Raw genomic sequence first — 25,940 nt, forward strand, 5'->3', positions numbered from 1 at the left:
AGATCAGTCGTTTACCGCGGGCAGGAGGAGAAGAGAGGAAGAGAGAGAGAGTAAACGAGTGGGCTAAATCTGGAGTTATGAACTATCCCCCCAGAGCAACATAGCAAATACTGAAGAGGAAGTCATCCTCCATTCTCTGCACTTGAACAAACACACCAGGAGTAGAGAGAGACAGGAGGGCAACACGGAACAATCTCTTACTGAGTGTGAGGGGGTGAGAGGCCATGAAAGGAGGAACAGACAGAACAGAGATGAAGGAAATGAAGAGCAGATGAAGTAAGCATCATCTGAAAGAACATTACTAAAAAACATGGACTAGAGTAAGGTAACTCAAAACGTCCTTGTTCAAGGCAGGTAAGCAGATGCCTGTAAAGAGTGAACGTAAACATTACATAAGCAAAATTACATTCAAACACATTTTTGAGAGATATTGAAACATCTGGCATCTTTAATCCATGTAAAGAGATGTGCTATATAATCCTCAGTGGATGTGTTAACCATGTGTTGCCGCTGTGTCAAGTCTGACACATTTCTGAACAGAGTCCAATGATTGGTATTTCCCTGCCAACGCAGGCTGAATATTAAGTCAATGACTCAGAAAAACAGTGGCTCATCAGAAGCCTTTACAGGACCTCCACTGACTTCATGGGAAACAGAAATAGACATGAAAGCCATGTCCATTAGCTGCTTGGTTACTCAGATAATTCATCAGCCTATTGATTGCCACCTCTACATCAGTTGTTGGTCCCACTGGAGTGCCTTTGGCTATCATCCAGCTCCCTGAGGTAAACCCTTACCTACCAGCCTGGGTCTGAGCCTGTCCTGCCTGGCCCTCCCTCCAGTGCTGAGGTTCCTCTCCTACCCTGCCTCCTGTCTCCAGTCATGAGGTGCCTCTCCTACCCTGTCTCCTGTCTCCAGTCATGAGGTGCCTCTCCTACCCTGTCTCCTGTCCTGTATGCTGCCTCTGACCCAACCCTGTCTTCCTCTACCCTTACCCTGTCCTTCCCAGTGATATGCCAGGCTCTGCCAGGCTTGGACAGCCTTTTATGGTCTACTCAAAACTTCAACGCAGCAAACCAGAACAGGGTGGACTCCCCATCTAGAGCCTCGATCCTCTCAAGGGTTCTTCCTAGATTTTTGACTTGGCCACTATTGACCTGGCTTTCTCAATTGCTTGATAATTAATGGTCAGTTTATCAAACAATCAGGTTGCAAATTAGTGAAGTCCTGGTCTGTGGGTAATTTGAGCAGTATGAGTATGATTTTTGTTTGACAGTCATTTAGTCACTGTTACTCACAATGTAAATGACTCAGTTTGTCTGCCAATCAATATGAGTGTGTGTAGCTGTGTGCATAATCCATCTAGTGCTGAGTAGTGGTGTGTAGGTGGTAAGTACAGTCACACCCCTACCCGATAAGAGCATTTCATCTTATCGTATTGATGTCATGGCATGAGAGGACCACTTGAGGTACAAAGAAAAAATGTATGCACTCACTAACTGTAAGTCGCTCTGGATAAGAGTGTCTGCTAAATGACTAAAATGTAAAATGTAAAGACATTGTCAGGACGGTATTCCCACACACTGACACACAGTCAGCAGGGCACAGCACCAACACTGGGCTCTATGTCAGGAACACTTGAAGACATGCTCCGGAACTTTGGCGACTAAGTCTTTTTTAAACCTCCCGCTTTGGGCTGGATGTGTCATCACATGCAAAATCTATGAGCATAATTACGTTATGAAATCCCTAGTTTGAAAGCAACTGTTTTTCTGGAAGCTGTGCTGTGCCATTTTCCCTACATTTTCCCCTACGTGGGCCAGCCCCCTAGCAATTCCAGTTCAACCAATGAGCTTCAGCCCCTCGCCATATGAGTGACAGCTAGCAAGATGCACATGATGCACCCACAGCAGAGCAGAGAGAGAGCGATGAAGTAATACACATATCTGCACATATGTGATGTAGTACGCAATTTTATGGGACCACTTTTGGCTCATGAGCGTTACTTTCAGAACTACTGGCTAAAATGTATACAAAAGTACCGGAGAACCCCTTTAACATTTACATTTTACTCATTTAGCGGATGCTCTTATCCAGAGCGACTTACAGGAGTAATTACGTTTAAGTGCCTTGCTAAAGGGCACATTGACACATTTTTCACCTAGTCGCCTTGGGGATTCGAACCAGTGACCTTTCGGTTACTGGCCCAACACTCTTCACTGCTAGGCTACCCAGCAATACATCCTTGTATTAAACACACACACTCAGAAATACACACACATACTGTACAGTGGTGGAAGTTGAGAGAGAAAGGCAGAGGGGAAGTTTCTAAATGTTTGGCAAAGGAATATCAGTGTCATTCCAGTTTTGTGATTTGTCAATCGCTCTCACCATTGAGGCTAATTTTAGATCTCCCTTTGTGTGCCTCTGTCTGATTATCCACTCTGTCATCCTCTCATCTCTCCCTCTCGCACCCGCCCGCAGCTAATGTGCACATATAAAACACGAACAGAGTGTGTGTGTGTGTGTGTGTGTGTGCCTGCGCATGGCGTCTGTGTCCAAATCTCTTCCCTAAATCTGGGGCCCTATCAATAGTTTAATCAATAGTGTAACTTTCTCTTCTGCTTTATTAAGTACAGGCTCCCTCCCTCCCTCCCTCCCTCCCTGCCTCCCTCCCTCCCTCCCTCCCTCCCTCCTGCTGCATCATCAAGGCTTCTGTGTGTATGAAATGTGCCCACTACAATGACCCATCAACACCCTCTCTGTAGGCAGTGATCATTGTTCTCCCCAATGACTGATATGATGGAGGAAGAACATCAGAGACAAAGACATCTATAGACAGACTCAGATAATGACAGGGACAGAGTAGACCAACCACGTGCTACCATCTGGAGAAGGTCCTTATAATATAGCCTTATAATAATATAGCCTTATAATAATATAGCCTTATATTATCTCACTACTTCACACTTCTTCTTTGTTCAGCTCTACAAACCCTTCCCAAAAGGACCCAGGTAAACCACCTGTGTGTGTGTGTGTGTGTGTGTGTGTGTGTGTAGAGTAGGTCCCTATGGGTATATGCAGGCACGTGTGGAAGTTCATTCAAATGAAAGCATGTATATGTATTTGAAGTCACAGGTGCATATGCCATTAGATGCACAGCAAAGTGCCAATAGTGTATGTGCATATGGGTGTATCTAAATGTCTAAGTGCATGTTGGAAAAAGTGGTAATTCTACCCATGCCGTGTTTCATTGGCATCATGACATCCACTGTGTGATTGACTATGTGGTTTAAAATACTAGTTAGCCTTCTGATGTGAGTACCAATCACATTCACGAGCTGCCTTGACTGTGCAGCAGTCCATCACTGTCCCTGCATGGGTACAACAGCCTTCAGTAGGCTAATGCATGCCAATGGATGTGGGTGGGTGTGTAAATAACGCCTCTCTGGTGCCTTGTACTGAACACCACTTCCAGTGAGATTGCCTAAACAAATTGCCATCTCAAGCCAATCCTACCTTCTTGTCCTTCACTGAACTACATCTAGAAAAGGTCCCACTTTCTCTTTCCGTCTCTTTTTCAGTCTGAGAAGGTGTGATATATGTACTGCTATCAGAGAGTATTCTGCTGCCAAAAATGTCAATGCTGCCCAACTCTCCCTTCCTTCGGTCTTCTGCCTCCTCACCACCTCCTCCTCCTTTATCTCTCTGTCATCTTGTTCTGTCATTTATCTTCTCTTTGCACAGTATTTGCCTGTGTATCTTCCTCTACAGTCTCAGTATTGTTATGACTCTCCGTCAACCCACGTGACCAATGAATTAGACACATTTCACATCAATGCCGTAACTTGAATACACAACCTGCTACCGCAACTCCCTCTTACCCTCTCCATTCCTTCCTGAGACAATCCCCGCTCTCGTCTGCTTGCCTTGCAATATTCCCCCATGCACCTCTCTCTGTCTCCCTCGGATGCAGAAAAAGCACTTCACTTACTGTTCTTCTTCTGTTGCACTTGATTCACAGATCCCTCCTTTGGAAATGGAGAGAGTGACAGAAGTGGTGGAGGGAGGAGGGAGGGAGGGGGGGGGGGGATCCCAGCAGCTGGCAGGAGCACACACAAAAAAACAAGGAGAGAGTAGGCAGCGACAAATAAAGAGAATAAAAAAAGGAATGTGAGAAGTGGAGAAATCACCGCTGATAATGAGGCCTTTGAAAATCACATTTTACGTGGTGTCCGGTGTGTCTGGGTGTGCTGTGGGGCGATGCATATTCTCGGTGGCCAGTCGGTCTTCTAGCGCCAGGCAGCACAGCGCAGTAGTAACACTTCTATTTCCTCTGTCCTGAACATTTCCCTCTCGCTCTCCCTCTCTCTCTCTTTCTCTCTCTTCCCCTCTAGCACGTTCAAACAGCCCGATCTCTCTCTCACTTTCATCTGGTTGGTTGGTTGATTTCCCTCTATCCCCCTCCAATACCTGTCTCTCTCTCGCTCTCTAGTGCTCTCGCCCCTCCCCCTCATCCTCTCCTCCCGGTCTCGCTCTCTCTCTCCTCCATCAGCACCCAGATACAGGGCATACCCCTCCCTCTCTCTCTCTCTCTCTCTCTCTCTCTCTCTCTCCCCTCATCTCCCATTCTCGCTCTCTCTCCTTCTCTTTGATGTTTTGAGGAGTTCTCGACTCTTAGCTGGAATTATTATTTTTTTAAATAGACAGAACTGAAGACACTAGAGAACACAGACAGCGGGAACCACCCAACACCACAGACTTCACAGGGATACAGACCCAAACTGTAAAATTAACGCGCCACACAATATCAACAGCACAAATACATTAATTAAATTAAATGATCAAATTATTTTCATAATCTCAATTATTGTTTTTCCTAATCTAATGATCCCAACAAACAGACATAGTCTGAGCAGATGCAGCAGGACTGCCGAGCGACACAGACACACATATTGAAATATAAATGAAGAATGAAAAGGATGTGTATAAAAGGAGCCACTGCAGCAATGTTGATTACCATACAGAGGCAGTTGGGGAGAGAGACTGTATATGTGTGTGTGTGTGTGTGTGTGTGTGTGTTTGGGGAGGGTTACAGTGGGTGGAGAGGGAGCCTTCCAACTGACTAACTGAAATGAATAGCAAGTAGAAATCCCTTCCATTATGCCAATCAGGGGTGATGAGGTATGTCAAAGCTGCTAGGGGGGCTCTGATAGTGGACACACCCCTTTCATTGCTCACCCACACTACCCTCCGAGGGAGTCAGTCAGCATGGACGTCTGTGGATGTATTTATAAATATACATGAAGATGAAGTCATACCTCCTAACACTCTGATAGCAATATGAGTTGTGTGTGTTGGCTTGGTTAGTATCTGGATGGACAACCACGAAAGAGCTGTCAGTCATTCTTGTGTATCCCAAGACTATCCCAGTGCCCCAGCGGTGTGTGCCCATCAAAGCCATCTGTCCAAACCATCTCACTGCATCAAACTGGCTGAAATATAATAAATATAAAAGTGACATATCAACGTGTGACTAAACTCTGTACTTAGTGAAAACACTGAGAGCTAAATTCAATCAAATCTGCATCTAAATGTTACCCCTGTGGGAAAAGTCCATCCTTCACTCTAGCGAGTTATCCAGTGAGCTAACTTACCTCATACAATACCAAGCACAACGTAAATGTGATCCATCCTCATTATCACTAAATTGAGTTTGCATTGATTTGCGTGTGTATGCACTGACGTTGAATAATTTGCTTTCCCCCTGCGTGATTGGGTGAGTCTGTGTGTGTGTGTGTCTCTATCTGGCTGCGTTTACACAGGCAGACCAATTCTGATCTTTTTTCCACTCATTTGTCTTTTGACCAATTAAATCAGATCTTTTCACATCAGATATTTTTCAGAGCTGATCAGATTGGTCAAAAGATCAATTAGTGAAAAAATTGATCAGAATTGGGCTGCCTGTCTAAACACAGCCCCTGTCTGTGTCTATCTGTGAGTGTCTGTGTGTGGTTAGCGGAATTTAGTATACAGTGAGCTCAATGACTATGAGGTTAAAGCGCAGACTGTCAGTTTTAATATGAGGGTATTTTCATCCATATCGGGTGAACCGTTTAGAAATTACAGCACTTTTTCTACATAGTCCCCCCATTTTAGGGGACCAAAAGTATTGGGACAAATTCACTTATATGTGTATTAAAGTCGTCAAAAGTTAAGTATTTGGTCCCATATTCCTAGCACGCAATGATTACATCAAGCTTGTGACTCCACAAACTTGTTAGCTGCATTTGCTGTTTGTTTTGGTTGTTTTTGATTATTTTGTGCCCAATAGAAATGAATGGTAAATAACTCATTTTGGAGTCACTTTTATTGTAAATAAGAATAGAATATGTTTCAAAACACATTAATGTGGATGCTACCATGATTACGGATGGCCCTGAATGAATCGTGAATAATTATGAGTGAGAAAGTTACAGATGCACAAATATCCTACCCCAAGACATGCTAACCTCTCACCATTACAGTAACAGGGGAGGTTAGCATCTTTTTTTTTTTTTGGGGGGGGGTGATATTTATGCCACTGTAACTTATATTTGGGACCAAATTCCTAAACGTTTGACTACTTTAATACACATAAGTGAATTTGTCCCAATACTTTTCGTCCCATAAAATGGGGGGACTATTTACAAAAAGTGCTGTAATTTGTAAATGGTTCACCCGATATAGATGCTAATACCCTAACATTAAAGATGACAGTCTGCACTTTAACCTCATAGTCATTGTATCATTGTGAATCCAAAGTGCTGGAATACAGAGCCAAAACAACAAGATAATTGTCATTGTCTCAATACGTTTGGAGCTACCGGTATTTCAATTAACTCAATATAACAAAATAGTTGAAACCCCAAGCTCTAAGAGCAAGCAGTCTGACATTAAACTACTAACAGGAACTGTCATAAAGAAAGATGGTCATAATAACGATAAAAGCCATATCCCTGGCCGTGGAGCTGACATATTTATTCAGTCCTCTCTCTCCTACACGTTTGTCCCAGCCATAATTTACACTAATGCACTGACACCACCAGCACTGGACACTCATTTGGAGCTTCAGCCTCCTGTCACCTGGTAAATAATGTCCTGCTACACTACCTCCTTCTAAGCCCTCTCAAATCCCTCTGCTTTCTCTCTCCTCTCCTTTGTCTCTCCTCTCCTCCATCTCTTTTCTCTGTCTGCTCTCCTCTCCTCCATCTCTGCCCTGCTCTCTAAATCCATCTCTTTTCTCTGTCTGCTCTCCTCTCCTCCATCTCTGCCCTGCTCTCTAAATCCATCTCTTTTCTCTGTCTGCTCTCCTCTCCTCCATCTCTGCCCTGCTCTCTAAATCCATCTCTTTTCTCTGTCTGCTCTCCTCTCCTCCATCTCTGCACTGCTCTCTAAATCCATCTCTTTTCTCTGTCTGCTCTCCTCTCCTCCATCTCTGCCCTGCTCTCTAAATCCATCTCTTTTCTCTGTCTGCTCTCCTCTCCTTCATCTCTCTTTTCTCTCTCTCTCTTCACTCCTCTCTGGCTGAGCTTGTTTTTCAGGGTTACAGATGGAGGTGTTCTCTCTATCTCTCTCTCCGCTCCACTGGCAGGGTGACTGAGCTGTACTCCTACTGTACGGTCTACCACTGTTCTCCTCCAACACCAAGTCCACTCAGTCAGTCTCAGCCATCTCTAAGACTACACCACCACACTACACATGGCTACAGCTACTCTCTGCCCCTCTGACAGCCTGTAATCACCAGAGGGGGTTAAACATGGGGGGCAGGGGAGCTAATGTTGCTACAGTTGATGTCGGAAGTTTACATACACCTTAGCCAAATACATTTAAACTCAGTTTTTCACAATTCCTTTTCTTAGGTCAGTTAGGATCACCACTTTATTTTAAGAATGTGAAATGTCAGAATAATAGTAGAGATAATGATTTATTTCAGCTTTTATTTATTTCATCACATTCCCAGTGGGTCAGAAGTTTACATACACTCAATTAGTATTTGGTAGCATTGCCTTTAAATTGTTTAACATGGGTCAAACGTTTCAGGTAGCCTTCCACATGCTTCCCACAATAAATTGGGTGAATTTTGGCCCATTCCTCCTGACAGAGCTGGTGTAACTGAGTCAGGTTTGTCAGGCTTTTTCAGTTCTGCCCACAAAATGTCTATAGGATTGAGGTCAGGGCTTTGTGATGGCCACTCCAATACCTTGACTTTGTTGTCCTTAAGCCATTTTGCCACAACTTTGGAAGTATGCTTGGGGTCATTGTCCATTTGGAAGACCCATTTGTGACCAAGCTTTAACTTCCTGACTGATGTCTTGAGATGTTGCTTAAATATATCCATATAATTGTCCTTCCTCATGATGCCATCTATTTTGTGAAGTGCACCAGTCTCTCCTGCAGCAAAGCACCCCCACAGCATGATGCTGCCACCCCCGTGCTTCACGGTTGGGATGGCGTTCTTCGGCTTGCAAGCAATCCCCTTTTTCCTCCTAACATAACGATGGTCATTATGGCCAAACAGTTATATTTTTTGTGCAGTTGCAAACCGTAGTCTGGCTTTTTAATGGCGGTTTTGGAGCAGTGGCTTCTTCCTTGCTGAGCGGCCTTTCAGGTTATGTCGATATAGGACTCGTTTTACTGTGGATATACAGTGGGGAAAAAAGTATTTAGTCAGCCACCAATTGTGCAAGTTCTCCCACTTAAAAAGATGAGAGAGGCCTGTAATTTTCATCATAGGTACACGTCAACTATGACAGACAAATTGAGGGGAAAAAATCCAGAAAATCACATTGTAGGATTTTTTATGAACTTATTTGCTAATTATGGTTGAAAATAAGTATTTGGTCACCTACAAACAAGCAAGATTTCTGGCTCTCACAGACCTGTAACTTCTTCTTTAAGAGGCTCCTCTGTCCTCCACTCGTTACCTGTATTAATGCCACCTGTTTGAACTTGTTATCAGTATAAAAGACACCTGTCCACAACCTCAAACAGTCACACTCCAAACTCCACTATGGCCAAGACCAAAGAGCTGTCAAAGGACACCAGAAACAAAATTGTAGACCTGCACCAGGCTGGGAAGACTGAATCTGCAATAGATAAGCAGCTTGGTTTGAAGAAATCAACTGTGGGAGCAATTATTAGGAAATGGAAGACATACAAGACCACTGATAATCTCCCTCGATCTGGGGCTCCACGCAAGATCTCACCCCGTGGGGTCAAAATGATCACAAGAACGGTGAGCAAAAATCCCAGAACCACACGGGGGGACCTAGTGAATGACCTGCAGAGAGCTGGGACCAAAGTAACAAAGCCTACCATCAGTAACACATTACGCCGCCAGGGACTCAAATCCTGCAGTGCCAGACGTGTCCCCCTGCTTAAGACAGTACATGTCCAGGCCCTTTTGAAGTTTGCTAGAGTGCATTTGGATGATCCAGAAGAGGATTGGGAGAATGTCATATGGTCAGATGAAACCAAAATATAACTTTTTGGTAAAAACTCAACTCGTCGTGTTTGGAGGCTGTTTTTCTGCAAAGGGACCAGGACGACTGATCCGTGTAAAGGAAAGAATGAATGGGGCCATGTATCGTGAGATTTTGAGTGAAAACCTCCTTCCATCAGCAAGGGCATTAAAGATGAAACGTGGCTGGGTCTTTCAGCATGACAATGATCCCAAACACACCGCCCGGGCAACGAAGGAGTGGCTTCGTAAGAAGCATTTCAAGGTCCTGGAGTGGCCTAGCCAGTCTCCAGATCTCAACCCCATAGAAAATCTTTGGAGGGAGTTGAAAGTCCGTGTTGCCCAGCGACAGCCCCAAAACATCACTGCTCTAGAGGAGATCTGCATGGAGGAATGGGCCAAAATACCAGCAACAGTGTGTGAAAACCTTGTGAAGACTTACAGAAAACGTTTGACCTGTGTCATTGCCAACAAAGGGTATATAACAAAGTATTGAGAAACTTTCGTTATTGACCAAATACTTATTTTCCACCATAATTTGCAAATAAATTAATTAAAAATCCTACAATGTGATTTTCTGGATTTTTTTTTCTCATTTTGTCTGTCATAGTTTACGTGTACCTATGATGAAAATTACAGGCCTCTCTCATCTTTTTAAGTGGGAGAACTTGCACAATTGGTGGCTGACTAAATACTTTTTTCCCCCACTGTAGATACTTTTGTACCTGTTTCCTCCAGCATCTTCACAAGGTCCTTTGCTGTTGTTCTGGGATTGATTTGCACTTTTCGCACCAACGTACGTTCATCTCTAGGAGACAGAACGTGTCTCCTTCCTGAGCAGTATGACGGCTGCGTGGTCCCATGGTGTTTATACTTGCGTACTATTGTTTGTACAGATGAACGTGGTACCTTCAGGCATTTGGAAATTGCTCCCAAGGATGAACCAGACTTGTGGAGGTCTACAATTCCTTTCTTGGCTGATTTCTTTTGATTTTCCCATGATGTCAAGCAAAGAGGCACTGAGTTTGAAGGTAGGCCTTGAAATACATCCACAGGTACACCTCCAATTGACTCAAATTATGTCAATTAGCCTATCAGAAGCTTCTAAAGCCATGACATCATTTTCTGGAATTTTCCAAGCTGTTTGAAGGCACAGTCAATTTAGTGTATGTAAACTTCTGACCCACTGGAATTGTGATACAGTGAATTATAAGTGAAATAATCTGTCTGTAAACAATTGTTGGGAAAATTACTTGTGTCATGCACAAAGTAGATGACCTAACCGACTTGCCAAAACTATAGTTTGTTAACCTAAGTGTATGTAAACGTCCGACTTCAACTGTACATACAATATATATAAAAAAGTATGTGGACACCCCTTCAAAAGAGTGGATTCGGCTATTTCAGCCACACCCGTTGCTGACAGGTGTATAAAATTGAGCACACCGCCATGCAATCTCCATAGACAAACATTGGCAGTAGAATGTCCTTACTGAAGAGCTCAGTGACTTCCAACGTGGCATCGTCATAGGATGCCATCTTTCAAATTTCTGCCCTGCTAGAGCTAACCCGGTCAACTGTGTGCTGTTATTGTGAAGTGGAAACGTCTAGGAGCAAAACGGCTCAGCCACGAAGTGATAGTGCTGAAGCGCGTAGCTCGTAAAGATAATCTGTCCTCGGTTGCAACACTCACTACTGAGTTCCAAACTGCCTCTGGAAGCAACATCAGCACAAGAACTGTTCGTCGGGAGCTTCATGAAATGGGTTTCCATGGCTGAGCAGCCACACACAAGCCTAAGATCACCATGTGCAATGCCAAGCGTCGGCTGGAGTGGTGTAAAGCTCGCCGCCATTGAACTCTGGAGGAGTGGAAGCGCGTTCTCTGGAGTGATGAATCATGCTTCACCATCTGGCAGTCCGATGGACTAAACTGGGTTTGGCAGATACCAGGAGAACGCTACCTGCCCCAATGCATAGTGCCAACTGTAAAGTTTGGTGGAGGAGGAATAATGGTCTGGGGCTGTTTTTCATGGTTCGGGCTAGGCCCCTTGGTTCCAGTGAAGGGAAACGTTAACGCTACAGCATACAATGACATTCTAGACGATTCTGTGCTTCCAACTTTGTGGCAACAGTTTCAGGAAGGCCCTTTCCTGTTTCAGCATGACAATGCCCCCGTGAACAAAGCGAGGTCCACACAGAAATAGTTTTTCGAGTTCGGTGTGGAATAATTTGACAGGTCTGCACAGAGCCCTTACCTCAACCCCATCGAACACCTTTGGGATGAATTGGAACGCCGACAGCGAGCCAGGCCAAATCGCCCAACATCAGTGCCCGACCTCACTAATGCTCTTGTGGTTGAATGGAAGCAAGTCACCGTAGCAATGTTCCAACATCTAGTGGAAAGCCTTCCCAGAAGAGTGGAGGCTGTCATAGCAGCAAAGGGGGGACCAACTCCATATTAATGCCCATGATTTTGTAATTTACATTTACATTTACGTCATTTAGCAGACGCTCTTATCCAGAGCGACTTACAAATTGAGATGTTTGACGAGCAGGTGTCCACATACTTTTGGTAATGTAGTGTATATTTAAGAGTTTAATGGAATTGTGAAGTACAGAAGCATAGGAGGAAGAGTGGGTGAGGAGTGGAGGCATTATGGAATAATTGAAAGAGGAAAATCAACGTTGTTAAAGATGGCTAGTTTTGGTTCCCTGAGCCAATAAGGGAATCCTACACAGTGTATGGCCTATTTTGCACATGTATTCAATGGCTATGTGTAGATGAAGCTGATGAAGCATGGTGTGGATTAGTACCTTGGTGCAATTTAATAGCATTCATATCCATATCACTGATTTAATGTACATGTAGGTGTCAGCAGGTACTAGCATTGATGCTAAGGGCTGTAGGATCATTCAGCGGTTGGTGCAACACCTCAAAGGATCTGGTCTCTTAGCACACTCAGATCGCCTCTCTGTCTATCCCTCTCTGCTGCCTGCCTGTCCTCATTATGGAAAAGCTGTTCCACTTGGCATCACATTTAACCCCTCACTTTCCACTGAGACAAGCAAAGTGGGTCACAGGATCTGAAGCACTAAACAGGGCCATGGGATGTGCATGTTGCTGCACTTAGAGAAGAGGCTAGAAACAAGACTGAAAACAGAGTTATGGAGAAGATAGGAAACAGACAGGAGGCTTAGTGACAAGACGTAAATGACAGTCACATACTGTATGGATGGAGAGCAAGACATTACAGACTGGAGAGGAAACACATCCAGTCTAGAAAGAAATATGAAAGCTTGTGTAAATATGTTGAGTAAATAAGGAAGTAGTTGCCTGAAGGAAGCTTTCAATCAAACCAGCACAATGTTTATCCACCCCTAAATGTATGCACTGTTAGAAGTTTGGTATTTTCATAAACTACAGCATAACATTAAATGGCTGAATGAACAAATATGTCAATATAGAGTTTACAGCAGTTTCTGTTTACTACAATGATGGTTGCAACCAAACATAAATTCAGTCGAATAATATAATTACTGTATTTAATTAAGCAAAATGATTAACTAGCTAGGCACTGTAAGCTCCCATTACAAGTTCAACATAGCATGCTTCAGATCCACAAATCTATAAATGGATCATGTTTCATAATACACTTTCACACGACACTACACAAGTTGGTATATTGAACCAATAAATAAATGTCATACCATGAATAAATTGTGAAAAGACACGTCCAAAGCTTAATTCAAAAAAAGAATGCATTTTTCTTTAATGATTTACATTTTACAATTCTACAGCAGACCATTAGAATGTTTACCTCTTCAAAAGGCTGATTATATATCACCACCTGAATCAACTCTAAATCTTGGTCCAGGGGAGACGTCGGGGAACCATAAATGAAATGTTAGATTTTTTAAAAAGTAAATAAACAATATGTTCTATCATGTAATATAAACAAACCTTTCATATCTCGAACAATCAATATTATGTGTAAAATATTAAATTACAATAAAGCACCATTTTCAATAATAATAATAATAATAATAATACACATAGACACAGACATTACTACTTCATGGTATTTATATAAGATTATGTAGTCCTATTGAGTACCTCTGTTGGATTGCTACTGGAACAATGTCTAGATGAGGAAAGTGGAATGTTCAAACGACATTACAAATGTGTAAGAAAGAGCAACGAATCTCATTCACGGATGTAAAAATAATACATGCAACCACGTGGCTGACTACACATTTCTCGGATAACATTTCATTGTGATCACCATCTACAACTAGCCTAACCAGTGTGATCCAATTAAGTAATGAGCGAGACAAGACTAAAAGCAAGATTATCAAGTAACAAGTCACAGCCCTTGCTCTAATTCACAACAGATTGCTTTGAAGTTGCTTCATAAATAATGCCATAACCACCAAGTATTCTCAGTGTGGATGCAGAGGGTAAAGAAGGAAGGGAGGGAACACAAAATGTACCCACTTAGTCCAAGTTGCCCCACTAATACAGTATCATCTACCCCTTGATCTACACAAGACCAAAGAAAACCTCATTCTGCAGAAAACATTGCAGTCAGTCTCCCACCCACCCGGTCTCCCTCCCTCGTATACTGTGGGAGCTCTGGACAGCAGCTGCAGAGCTGCAGTTAATGTCATGCACGCCACCCCCCCAGTGGAGTTGTCCTGGAATTTACAGGCCTGGAACTCATTCTACAGTACACACACTGTTCATGCACTGTGCATTTCTTGATGCAGCATAAACTGCTAATCTTAACTCAAATTGGCAAGGCAGTGCACAAACATACCATGTACAGAAAAGCATGGTACCTAAAATTCCTCCTCACTCCCACACACACTTGCACATCTATGTACTTAGTGAAACAGAATGCAGACCCAATAAAACTGTACATTTTAGAGCTCGTAGACAGTACTTAAACCGACACGAATCAAAGCCCTACTGCCCAAAATCACAGAAACATGTTAGAGGCACACTTTGCTTGTTTTAGAACTTTAACTTTAAAACACGTTTTATGTAAAAGTAATAAAGTAATCATGTTCTGAAATGCACAAATGGTTTGTGTAGGCCTATCTTCCTGACATGTCCATTTTAGAGAACAATCCATTCAACTATGTTACAGTACAATAAGAAGGCCTCCACACACTACTAGAGCAGGGTTTCCCAAACCCGGTGCAAGTTTTTTGTTTTTGCCCTCGCACTATACAGCTGATTCAAAAAAATCTACTCATCATCAAGCTTGGATTATATGAATCAGCTTTGTAGTGTTAGGAGTGTTAGGGCAAAAAGCAAAACGTGCACCACTTGGGGACCCGAGGACCGAGTTTGGGAAACGCTGTCCTAGAGGGTTCAATGTGCCCACCTTGAGGCTAACCTCTGCTATGACAGACTATGAAAGGATTCTGGAGACTGACTGATCTATTCACTACATATTTTCCTCTTGCAAATCACTGAACTTACACAGAAGATGGTTTTATTCACAAAATAAATAGAAGTAAAACTGTTAAGCATAAGCATTACTCGATCCCCACAGATGTCAATAAAACCTTCTCTGAGACATTCATATCATAATAGTATCCAAGAGAGGGAATAGAACAAACACCAGTAACCATTAAACAAACTTAAGGATATGTAGACTGTGGAAATTGTTTAAAAAACATTGGGGCAGAGATATGCTCCTCATGAACAATTCTATACAATAATGTTGATATATTACAAGCTGAATCAAAGTCAGATGAGAAGGACAGGTATAAATCAGTCTGTATACTGGAGGTCCAGATCCACTAGCCCATCAGTAACCACTAGCCTCAGTCTCTTGGGCTTTCGGTCTGAGACCGGGGTATTCAAGGAGTGTGAGGATGTGGGCGCATGGTGGGATGTTGGTGGGTGGTCTATGGGCTGGCACTGCTGTTGTATGTCCCTCTTGCAGTGGTCATCCTGGCCTTTAAGCCCTGAAAAGCCCCCCACAGAGAAAGACGGTGAGTGTGAGAGTTGGGGTCCACAGGGCTCCAGAACCAGCCTCCCCTGGGTGCCCGAAGGCTCCATGAGGCAGCGGTACGTATAGTTGGTGGGAGGTGACCCTGGGTAATCTCCCAGGCCCATGGTGACTGAGTGGTCACCAGTAAAGTTGACCACGTAAGGTGGACCTTGGTGACCATAAGAGTAGGAGAAGGAGGAGGAGGGGGGCTGCTGTTTGTTTGCTGGTGTCTGTGATCCAGAGGGAGAGCTGTGGGCTACTTGGGGGCTATTGTGCTGAGACATAGAGGGAGAGAGCGAGGTGGAAAAGGTAAAGTCTGAGGAATCGTAACACAGTTTGTCAGGTGACACCGATGTGGCATAGGAAGAGTGAGGGTTCTGGGAGTGCACAGCAGCACAGGGCTTGTCCTGATTCAAACGTTTGCCATGAGGAGACCCATAACTCTGAGGTGCTTGGCTGGGGAAAAAGAAAGGCCTTGGGAGAGTAGAGAAGTTTTTGCTTCCAAAGCTGGTTTCAGTGTATTGGGGTTTGTCAGAGGGCGGCTTCTCCAAAGCTGTCGGTGTACTTTTACTGGACGTCTGGAAATAATCTGGATGGACTTTGTCATTGTGAAGATTTGACTTGATGGGGTAGTTTGATGCATTGAGACGAATTGGATCTTTTCCCGAAGTGATGCTATAACTGGGCATGCTACCTTTTTGACCGCCAGTACTAGAAGCTGAACATTTGTTACTCTGGTGGACCTTCTCAGTGTCACTGTACCTAGATTTGGCAATGTGAGGTTTGGGCGCAATTTTAGGGCTGCCAGCGGCAATATTAACTTTAGAAGGGGCACTATTCAAATTCTGACTTGGTTTCCCTCCTTGAAACTTAAGCACACTCTGGATCACACTGGAGCTTTTGTCATAGGTGTTGCGAAAAGCATCTCCTACATTAGGATTTAATTGTGAGCCAAACTTGTTAGAAACCATTTGAGGTGAATGGACGGACTTGGCTGAGTAATTCTGGGGCCCAGTTTTGAAGGAACTTGGCACTGGCTGAGAGGTGGAAGAATATTGAGATTTGTTGGAAGAGCTCATCAGGTGGAAGGGACCCGGAGTTTTGACTTGAGGCTGGACCTTAGAAAAATTTGAATGGGTAAAACTAGCTTTAGTACCATTGGTGCTCTGATTGAGAACATTGACTGGGGTATTCTGGGAATGGGAACCGATGGATGGAGTATTTGTATTAAACATGAATGATTCTTTGTGAGAGTACTGGGTTTTGGCTGCTGAAGATAAGGGCTGTGTCTTAGAATCTTCTTTTGACAGTTTCATACCAGGATTCTTCATCAAAAAACGATCCATGAAAGTCCCTTCAGCGCTGCTCAGGGGTGTAAAACTAAAATTTGCATTGAGCTGCCCTCTGTCTTTGGAAGTATCCTTAACTCCACAATCCAAAGGGAGAGACTCATTTTTGGAGCACACAAGACCATTAAGAAATTGCTGATCCTCTGCATTGAAAATACTTCCTGGGCTTGGAGGGCCAAGGTATGGAGTTTCTGGGTTCCAAGCATCCGAGGGGCTATGAGAGAGGGGACTACTAAAGGGCCCGCTGGGTGGATCCATTGGACAGAGGTCTATTGGAGAGGTTTGGAGGATGTTCTGTGGATGATAGAACCCTTCAAGATTGAGACACTGGAAGTCGAGGAGATCTTCACAGCAATTAGCAAAGCTGGATTCTGTGGAAAGCATCCTTTCTGGAAAACTGAACGGTGGAGACTGAGACTGGGACGGAATCTTTGAGGTGGAAGCAGTGTAATCAGAAGGTATGTTTTTTTCTAAGGATTGTGACTGACATAACCCTTCGGAAAGTCTAGAAAGACTGTTGTCTATCTGTAGCAGGTTATGACTAAGACAAGAAGTTCCCATCTCTCCAGTTGCACTCTTACGAACAGTCTCTGTTTTTTGCCTTTCCTTCCTTCCTCTTCCCCTTCCTCCTCGATTACTGATTTTTGGCATGGCCCTATCATTCATTGTTTCAGGAGCATAAGCCATCACATCAGAACCCAAAGGTTGGGGTGAGTTAAGGGTCAAGGGTGAGAGAGATAAAGTGAGGGGGGGGGGTTCTGTTTTCTTGGTTGCACTGTTGAGTTTCTGGCAGGCGGAAGGCTGAGAAGGGCACTCTTCTTTTGGCTTAACACATGTAATTTCCTTCTTCTCTTTTTCAGACTCTGCTTCACTCTGCTCCAACTCCTGGCTGTCCACCTCCCATACACCCTGTATTTTTCTCCGCAGTTTGATCCGTGGCAAGGGTTGGTCTTCTTCCTTTACTTTGTGTTCATGCAGTGCCCCACTGTCAACCAAACTACTCTCCACTCTAATAGAAGTATCCTTCACTTGTTCTCCGTCTCCATCCAAGGACGGAATATCTTTTTCTTTTTCACAGATTCTAACAGAGCTTGGTGTCACTTGATAGTCACATTGCAGTCCCTCCACTCCGACAGACATACCCTCACTAGAAATTGTATGGTCCTTTTCTCCTGGCAGTTGCTTTCCTCCATAAATAACCTCGTCTAGCACCTCATTTCTCTCTACCTCGCTGAGCTCCCCCCGTTGTTTTTTTCTCTCTTTCGAGTCTACAGCTACAACCTCACCCTGCCTATTCATCAAAATGGGACCTCTAGCTTTCAAACTCCCCAATCTGTCTCGTCTAACTTTACGTCTCTTCCAAAATCGTACGTCATGAGTCTCTTTCCCATCTACCTGGGCACCCTTCTTCATTTCTAAGTTCAAGATTGACACAGAATCTAAAATGGCCCTATAAGGCTCCAATTGTTGTGAATCAATAGACTTTTCTGCTTCAATAATCAAATCCTCTCCTCCTGCAGGTCTGTCCAACTCCCACACTTTGCCCCTTTTTCTCTTAAAACGAATTTTGAAGTTGAGGCTCTGCCCTTTCCCATTCTCTTCCTTACATGTTGGCGAGGTGAGTGAATTCACTAACTCAGTATGTAATTCTGGCTTCTTCTCTCCTTCATTTACATGTTCTTTTCTAGAATCCGGTGAGATTTCATCATGCCCTGCATTGTGTTTGACCTCATCAGATTCATTCTCCAGTACCTCTGCGTCTTGGGTCCCTCTTTTATACTTTCCTGCACTCCTCCGTGGCCGGTCTTGTTCCAGTTGATTGACTCTGGGACGCAGCATTCTGGGAGTTGCATTTTGTTTTGCTGTCCTCTTGAAGGCCTGTGTCCGAAATTGGACCCCAAGCTCTGAAACCGTAGACTTAGGGTCACTATTTGACCGCAACCCACCTCTACCGCTGTCCTCCTTCAACACTTTGATAGCTTTGGTTTCTCTTCCTGAACACAGAGTAAGATTCTGCCTCAGCTCTGTTGAGGGTCTGAGGTCCTTGGAGGAGGGCTCTGACACAGGAGAGTTGATGCTCTGCTCAGAGTCAGTCTCCACTGAATTACGGAACATCCGTTTCTTCAGAGGAATGTTGGCCTGGGTGTGTGCCTGAAGATATTCTGAAGAGGGAGGGGGAGACTTGGAAAGCCTATCTTTCGCTGGGACTAAATCATCATTACTTTGTGGCGAGTGAACATGCAAGCCTTGGCCTGGATCCTCAAGTTTCATCTTACTAGCCCTTCCTTTCCCCCGTTTGGAAATTATCCCACTTTGTGTTTTTGCGTGAGGCAAACTATTTATCTGTGCATCAGATAATATTTGTTCCCTCACCCCTTTCCCTCCATCATTATTTGCCTCTCTGCCATCTTCCATTTGCTTGGAGGAAATTAGATCTTTCTTTCCTGTGTTCCCACTTTCTGAGCTCCCAGCCTTCTGATCCCGCTCTTTTCTTAGAATATCAGAAAGTAGAACCCTCACCTGTTTGATGACAATTCCCTTCTTGTCCATAGTTATGGGCATACTACTCCCCTTTACCATTTCAGACACCCTCTCATTCTTACCTCCATCCTTTTGGATAATGCTGTCACAACTTTTGCTATTTTGTCCTCCTCCTCCTACTTTTCCATTACTCTGTTCTTCTGCATCATTTCGCCCTCTAAGCACCCTCTTATCACAGCCAACAACTAGAGATTGTACACTTTCCCTATTTAGTTTTGCCCCTCTGTCAATGTATTTTACACTCCCCCTATGCCCCTTACCAGCCACACTAACCTGTTCCACCCCACAAGCAGCTTCTATTTCAATGACCTTATCACCTCCCCCTTTCTCACCATGTAGTAAATCAACCTTCACCACAGAAGTCTGTCCCCTCCCTACATCAATTTTGTTAACCTTAGCCTTGAAATACATTTCCCTCACCCCTTTCTTACCTTCAGCTTCTGACAACTCTCTGCCTGCTTCCTCCATGGACTTCTGCTGGGACCTGGACACTCTGGTTTCTGCCTCTCCTCCCTGTGTAGCTGATCTAGCCAACTGTTCTGCTTGCACTGGTACGCTGCTCTCTCTTCTCACAATGCCCTTTCCCTCCAATCCTGGACAGGCCCTTTCTTCTGCTACACTTCCCGGCACAGACACTCTTATCAAGCTAACTGTGACTTGCTTCAGTCCTGACATTACTGGAACATGGCCAAGTGAGGGGGAAGAGAGAGAAATGGTGCTAGGGGTGGTAGTGACAATGGGAGTACTAATGGGTTTCTTGTGATTCCCAGGCTTCTTGGCTTTATCCAAAGCACTTTGGCAAACTTCAACCCTTTTACCAGTGGGTTTGCTCGCCACAAGTGTCCTATCAGTCCCCGATTCTCCAATGGTTTTGATTTCCACTTTCACATCCACTGGGTTCTGATCTGCACCCTGAGCCTTGCTGCCTTTGGGCCCGCCTCCTCCAGTGTATGTTCTGTTGCTGATGTATGCCACATCGTTGTTGTTGCCGCTGGTGTTATCTTCGATGGTTATGCAATTGGTTCCATGAATATCTTTGATAATATTGTGCGTGGCATCTTTTCCACTACAGCTATCCATGTGTTTCTGAGGACTTGCGCTGTTGCTTTTTCTGTAAATGGGTTTGGTGAGTTCAGTGCGCTTGCTAATGATTTTGTTGTTCTTCTTGGCTCTGGAAACAGGCTGGCGTGTGTGACAGTTTCTGATCATGCTCCTTGTTCTGGAAGATATCCTTGTCTGGACAGATACTTTTTCCACCACTCGAAGGGGCTTGCCACCCAGTATCTGTCCACAAACTGCTGGTCCAGCTTTCTGTTGAGAAGACAAGGAAGAGTGAAGAGTGAAAGGCTTCAGGTTTAACTCACAAATATTGCTGCTCTTCTCTTTTTTGTCATTCTCTTTGGTTGTACAGCAGAGAGCAGATTGTTCCTTCCTCCACTTGTCTTTTGCCTCCACATGTTCAAGCTGGTGCAGCAAGGCCCTCTCTTTACTGGTGGGGTCCTTGCAGCTCAACAAGAAGTTGAACGTGTGGCGCCGTACTCGGACCCTAAGGTTCCTCAACACCACCTCTGATAGGGATGGCATTATCAGCCGTTGCTGCTTCATTCCCGATATCCTCCTTTGCCCCTCCTGTTTCAACCTTTTGGTCTTCCTGCTCATCATCAGAGCATTTCTCTTCATCTGCTGGGTAAATGAATTCCTTGAAGGGATAGCTAAGACAGGAAGACAAAGAACTAAGAAATTCTGGCAAAAACAATAGCATAACAAATAAATGCATACTGCACCTAACATTACATTCTAGTTGCAAGCTGTCACTAACTGCTATATCTACAATACATTTAGCAAAATTCTATAAAGACAGTATATTGCTCAATGACCAATGCGTAGTACCACTTGTATCTTCACAGAATTTGAGAATTTCAGGCATTGTTAAAAGACATGAACATCATTAGCTTAACGTTTGAAACGAGAGAGAGACAAACACAAACTTACCTGAATTTGAAAATGTAAATGTAGGCCGAAATGTAGGAGGACAGGGTGCTTTCCCTCTGTTAAGACGAAGGTCTGTGTCTCTGAGGCGGTACTTCTGGCCAGACAGATCATTTGAGTCATCACAACCAGGCTGCCTCTCTCTGTGTCGGAAGTGACCCTCTCCCTTCCTAAATAATAAAGAAATAGTATACAGATATCAATCAATCAATCAATTTTATTTTATATAGCCCTTCGTACATCAGCTAATATCTCGAAGTGCTGTACAGAAACCCAGCCTAAAACCCCAAACAGCTAGTAATTATATATATATATATATATATATATATATATATATATATATATATATATATATATATATATATATACAGTGATCCTCGCCACTTCGCGGTTCACTTATCGCTGGATTCGCTATTTCGCGGATTTTCATAATGCATTTTTTTTTTTTGGTGCATTGTGCTCTGCATTCTGATTCGCTAAAAACTCACTCCCGCTTCTTGTATCAAAACATGCTACGAATTGTGCTATCATTTTGTCGTCTCGTGCAGTTATGTGTACGTACATAAAACAGCTTGGCAAATTTACATTAAGTTGGCCAAATTATCTTGTAATTTCGAACATCTCCTAAACCCAAAATGTCGACAAAACGGCCTGGACCGACAAAAGCACCTGCGGATGGGCGACGATGAAAGAGAAGAGGGAGAAGAGGACACGAGAGATGAGGAGGAAGGACTAACGCTTGGTCGCTTAGCAACCATGGTGCGAATGGCCACTGAACTTAAGCGAGTAGCTGAGGAATGGGACCCTTTGATGAGCCGTTCGTTACAGTTCTCCAACGTAATCGATGGTGGCATGTCGGTGTACAAGGATCTTTTTGCAAAGAAGAAAAAAGAGCGACAACAGCTGCCTATCACTATGTTCTTCTCCCGAACAAACACACCTGCACCGCGGGCTTCAGAAGAAGAGAACACTGCAGAGCGCAGTCAGGATGCAGCGGCCCAGTCTGAAGAGCAGTGAAACGGCCTACACGTGAGTCACTGTATTTGTATACATGTAATAGTTGCTAATTGTAAAAAAAAAAAAGTTTTCTATTTCGCGGATTTCACTTATCGCGGGTCATTTTCGGAACGTAACCCCCGCGATAAACGAGGGATTACTGTATATATATATAAGTTAGGCTGGTCATTGAGAAAATGAGAAGATATGTCTCAATCCTCTCACCTCTCACAGGTGCAGCATTCACACATTTCATTGTCTTCTCCAAAAAAGCTGTCGCCATAGTAACAGGTGATCTCCTCCCCAGGTGCGATGGGCCTCACCACTTTTACACAGCCTCCATTCTTATCGCCAGGAACAAACTGGAGAGGGGGGAGGTGAGGGAAGAAACAAATTGACATCACTAGCCCTGGGGATGTAACACTTCCAACAATTAAAATATAATAGTACAAACAAAAGACACAGATGAAGAGGCCAATAACAATAATCATGTATAACAACACTTCTATAAAAAGGGAACAATGCTTCACGGGAACACACACACACACAGAGAGAGATTAAAACATAGAAGAGTAACATGACTAATAACATAACATTGATGATTACCTTACAGTTTGGTCTGCAGTCTTCACCCAAGGAACAGAAACAAACGTATGGTTACAATACAGATATAACAACTTAAAACACTGAAAACTATGCCATGTGTCGGTATAATAAAAGTATTGACCAGTAGCAAATCCTGTGAAGCTCTGCAATAGGTGAGCACATTCGATAACAGGATTAGATTAGTGCATTTGATTTGATCACTCTAGATATAATGTATGACTTGTCAGGAATGCTTAATTAAGAGAAATCCCAGAAGCAGATGCTCTGTCTGTGTATTCTGTGATAGTGTATGCACAGTGGGTTTCTGTGATAGTGTATGCACAGTGCATGTACAGTGTGGCAGACAGTAGTTGGGGTTGAATCTTGAAAAACTCACCGTGGTTGATGAAAGCAGCAGGCCCAAGCCAGAGTTGTGCACAGCGCTTACGAGTGGAGTACATCACACTAAAGTCATTCACCCCTGCTCTCAGAACAGCACTGTCTGCTGGACTCAGCTCGGCTATACAACCCAGCAGAACCTCCATCCGCTCACCTACAAACCTGCAGCATTCGGCATTACAGTTAAACATTATATATAAAAACACAGACAAGATGTATCTAATCTGCAGAATTACACATGACTATTGAATGCAACTGTTAAAAGATAGTTGAGTTGGTCCTTACCAGTGCTTGGTAGAGGTTATCTTTGCTCCGTTGGTTTCTGAAGAGTATCGGTCACATGACTCAATCTGGACACCGCTATCCAACAGGAAGGCACAGAGATAGCGATACACCTGAAGAAATAATAGCTGTCAAGACCACGCATACAGCCATGCATGTTCATGAACACAATCATGAATACCCACAGAGTGAAAATAGGTTATATTAGCTAACTACCCGAACAAATTCTTAGAAAAAAATGACAGAGGCCATCAAAAATAAACAAACAAATTAAAGAAATTACACTGACTGAGGAAAGGAAGGGGCAATCAAAAACGTACTTCTAGTGCACACTGATATAACAGGGTTAACTGACCCTGCAAAAACACACACTTACATGCTGTTTCAGTAGTTCCAGGCGGTGGGTGCCCAGTCCAGTGAAGTAGTCACAGGCCCAGTCTCCCACTGTGAGGGCCTCAAAGGTGGCCTGCAAGTCATGTGTGCGTTGGAAGCGTAGCAGAGTCTCTTTGAGGTAGCCCCAACGACGGACCTCTGGGGGGGGGCTGCAGGGCGACAAGAGTTAGGTGTGTACTGTTTTTTGTAATTGTGAAGAACATTTCCACTTCTCTTTGAAGAACACTGAAGTTGTGCCTTAACTTCCTGATGAAGACTAATTACTAGATGCAGAGAGGACCCATCAAGACCAAGCATAAGACAAATGGTGCAATGCATACATTTAAAAGTTTGTCATTTCACACACCTTTGTCAAATGTACTGTAATGGATAGGAGGTTTAAAGAGATTACCTGACGTTCATTTTATGGGTGCTGAACCCCAGCAAGGGGTCCAGCACCAAGCTGGTGGCCAGATCATCCGTCTCACACAGCTCCATCACACTCATTTTACTGCATCCGTCCATCGCCTCCCACCATCAGCATGCTGAAAGGACAGGGCTCGGGGTCAAGGGACAGGGCGATGCGACTGACAACCACCCACAACTGAGTCAAGTTGACCTCGTAACCCCATACAAGCTAACATTAGCCTTTATGTACGGCTTCGATGATAACCTTATTGATGTTTTAGCTAGAACTAGCTTATGTTAGAAACTAACAAACTGACCAGCTAAGGTTAACTAGCTAGCCTTCTGATTTTGATGTCTAAATTAGCATCATAGCTAGCAGCTAGCTACCGCAGGACATCGCGTTTAACTGAGTCTAGCTAGTTACCGTCGGACTCTGGCATAAGCAAACATGAGAAATATAGCTAGCTAGATTGATTTATATAAGTTAGACTGCAGCTCTATTTAGCATAACATTACCTGGGAGTATTTGATAACGAAAGCCGCTAGCTAGATTGCATCCGTAGTGGTTGCTAGCTAGCTGCTAGCTCGCTATGTCAGATGTCGAGTCAGCTAGCTAACGTTACGTAGCTAGCTGATCCGCCAAAACACAGCACAATTTATTGGTGTTGTCTCGTTGATTCAACGTTGCAAATGTAGATGTTATCAAATTATCTAACCAGGTAGTTTCCACAACAAAACGACTGACCTGAGGGAAGGAATTGATTGTTTATGTTTTTTGTTATTCTCGTATCAGAAGTTGGTCGAGCACCAACTGAGGTATGCGAGTAACACTGCTGCAGTGAAACCAAACTAGGGACATATCCGTTGTTTTTCATTGGCTAGTGCCAAGGTCAATTTTACGCCAGTTACGAAATCTCTCCCAGGCCATTTGTCAATAGGGATAGGATGGACTTTAGTTCTAGTAATACGGTTGGTTGTGCCTGGTCGTAGTAGGTTGGGTTTCAGTTGCTTGAATGGACAGACGTTATTTATAATTTCAGTTTAACATGACTTTTACACGCTGCGAAATTGAGAACCCTCAACAAAAAAAAAATGTTACATTGACAGAATCCATGGCTAATGACCCTGTCTCAGCCCTCTCCTACTACATTGGTGTAAGCAGTGGGATCATGCCAGTGGTCCTTCGGGGTCTTGGGGAAGTGTGCCCTTACACACACTGGGTGTCTTGCACGGGGACACAGAGGGAATAATGTAGCACAGTGTGCGCTTGTTTCAACTACCCAGGCTTTGGAGGTACAAGTCATTGTAGATCGAGCCCATGTCAACTCACACTGACGTTTTGGGGCCAGTTTTCCAGACCTTGATTAAGCCTATGTTCATGGACTAAAAGAAAGTCTGGGTAAAATGAATCCAATATTAGGATGTTGGTCTAGTAAAATGAGTTTACACAGGCAGACCAACTGATTTTTTCTTACTGTGGGTCTTTTGACCAATCACATTTTTCAGAGCTGA

At 43.8% G+C, this 25,940-nt stretch overlaps 1 protein-coding gene across 4 annotated transcripts in view; it reads right to left on the reverse strand.

Moving 5' to 3' along the window:
- kmt5c (lysine methyltransferase 5C) overlaps positions 1 to 25,265 on the reverse strand; it is a 41,890-nt gene extending 16,625 nt beyond the window's left edge. Inside the window, exons 1-10 of one of the 4 annotated variants that reach the window (XM_041879456.2) lie at positions 24,945 to 25,265; positions 24,433 to 24,565; positions 24,025 to 24,190; positions 23,652 to 23,761; positions 23,365 to 23,528; positions 22,989 to 23,008; positions 22,608 to 22,744; positions 21,390 to 21,556; positions 19,829 to 21,109; positions 13,244 to 15,481 (exon numbers count right to left, since the gene is read on the reverse strand). In XM_041879456.2, the coding sequence (XP_041735390.1) occupies positions 15,285 to 15,481; positions 19,829 to 21,109; positions 21,390 to 21,556; positions 22,608 to 22,744; positions 22,989 to 23,008; positions 23,365 to 23,528; positions 23,652 to 23,761; positions 24,025 to 24,190; positions 24,433 to 24,545 (2,355 nt within the window). In that variant the 5' untranslated portion in view covers positions 24,546 to 24,565; positions 24,945 to 25,265 and the 3' untranslated portion in view covers positions 13,244 to 15,284. Of the gene's footprint in view, positions 1 to 13,243; positions 21,110 to 21,389; positions 21,557 to 22,607; positions 22,745 to 22,988; positions 23,009 to 23,364; positions 23,529 to 23,651; positions 23,762 to 24,024; positions 24,191 to 24,432; positions 24,566 to 24,944 lie in introns of those variants that run through there. The other 3 variants (XM_041879457.1, XM_041879455.2, XM_041879454.2) reach the window with 3 other exon arrangements.
- Positions 25,266 to 25,940: the final 675 nt, after the last annotated feature.

Source organism: Coregonus clupeaformis, unplaced genomic scaffold (genome assembly GCF_020615455.1).
Source record: "Coregonus clupeaformis isolate EN_2021a unplaced genomic scaffold, ASM2061545v1 scaf0112, whole genome shotgun sequence".
NCBI lineage: Eukaryota > Metazoa > Chordata > Actinopteri > Salmoniformes > Salmonidae > Coregonus > Coregonus clupeaformis.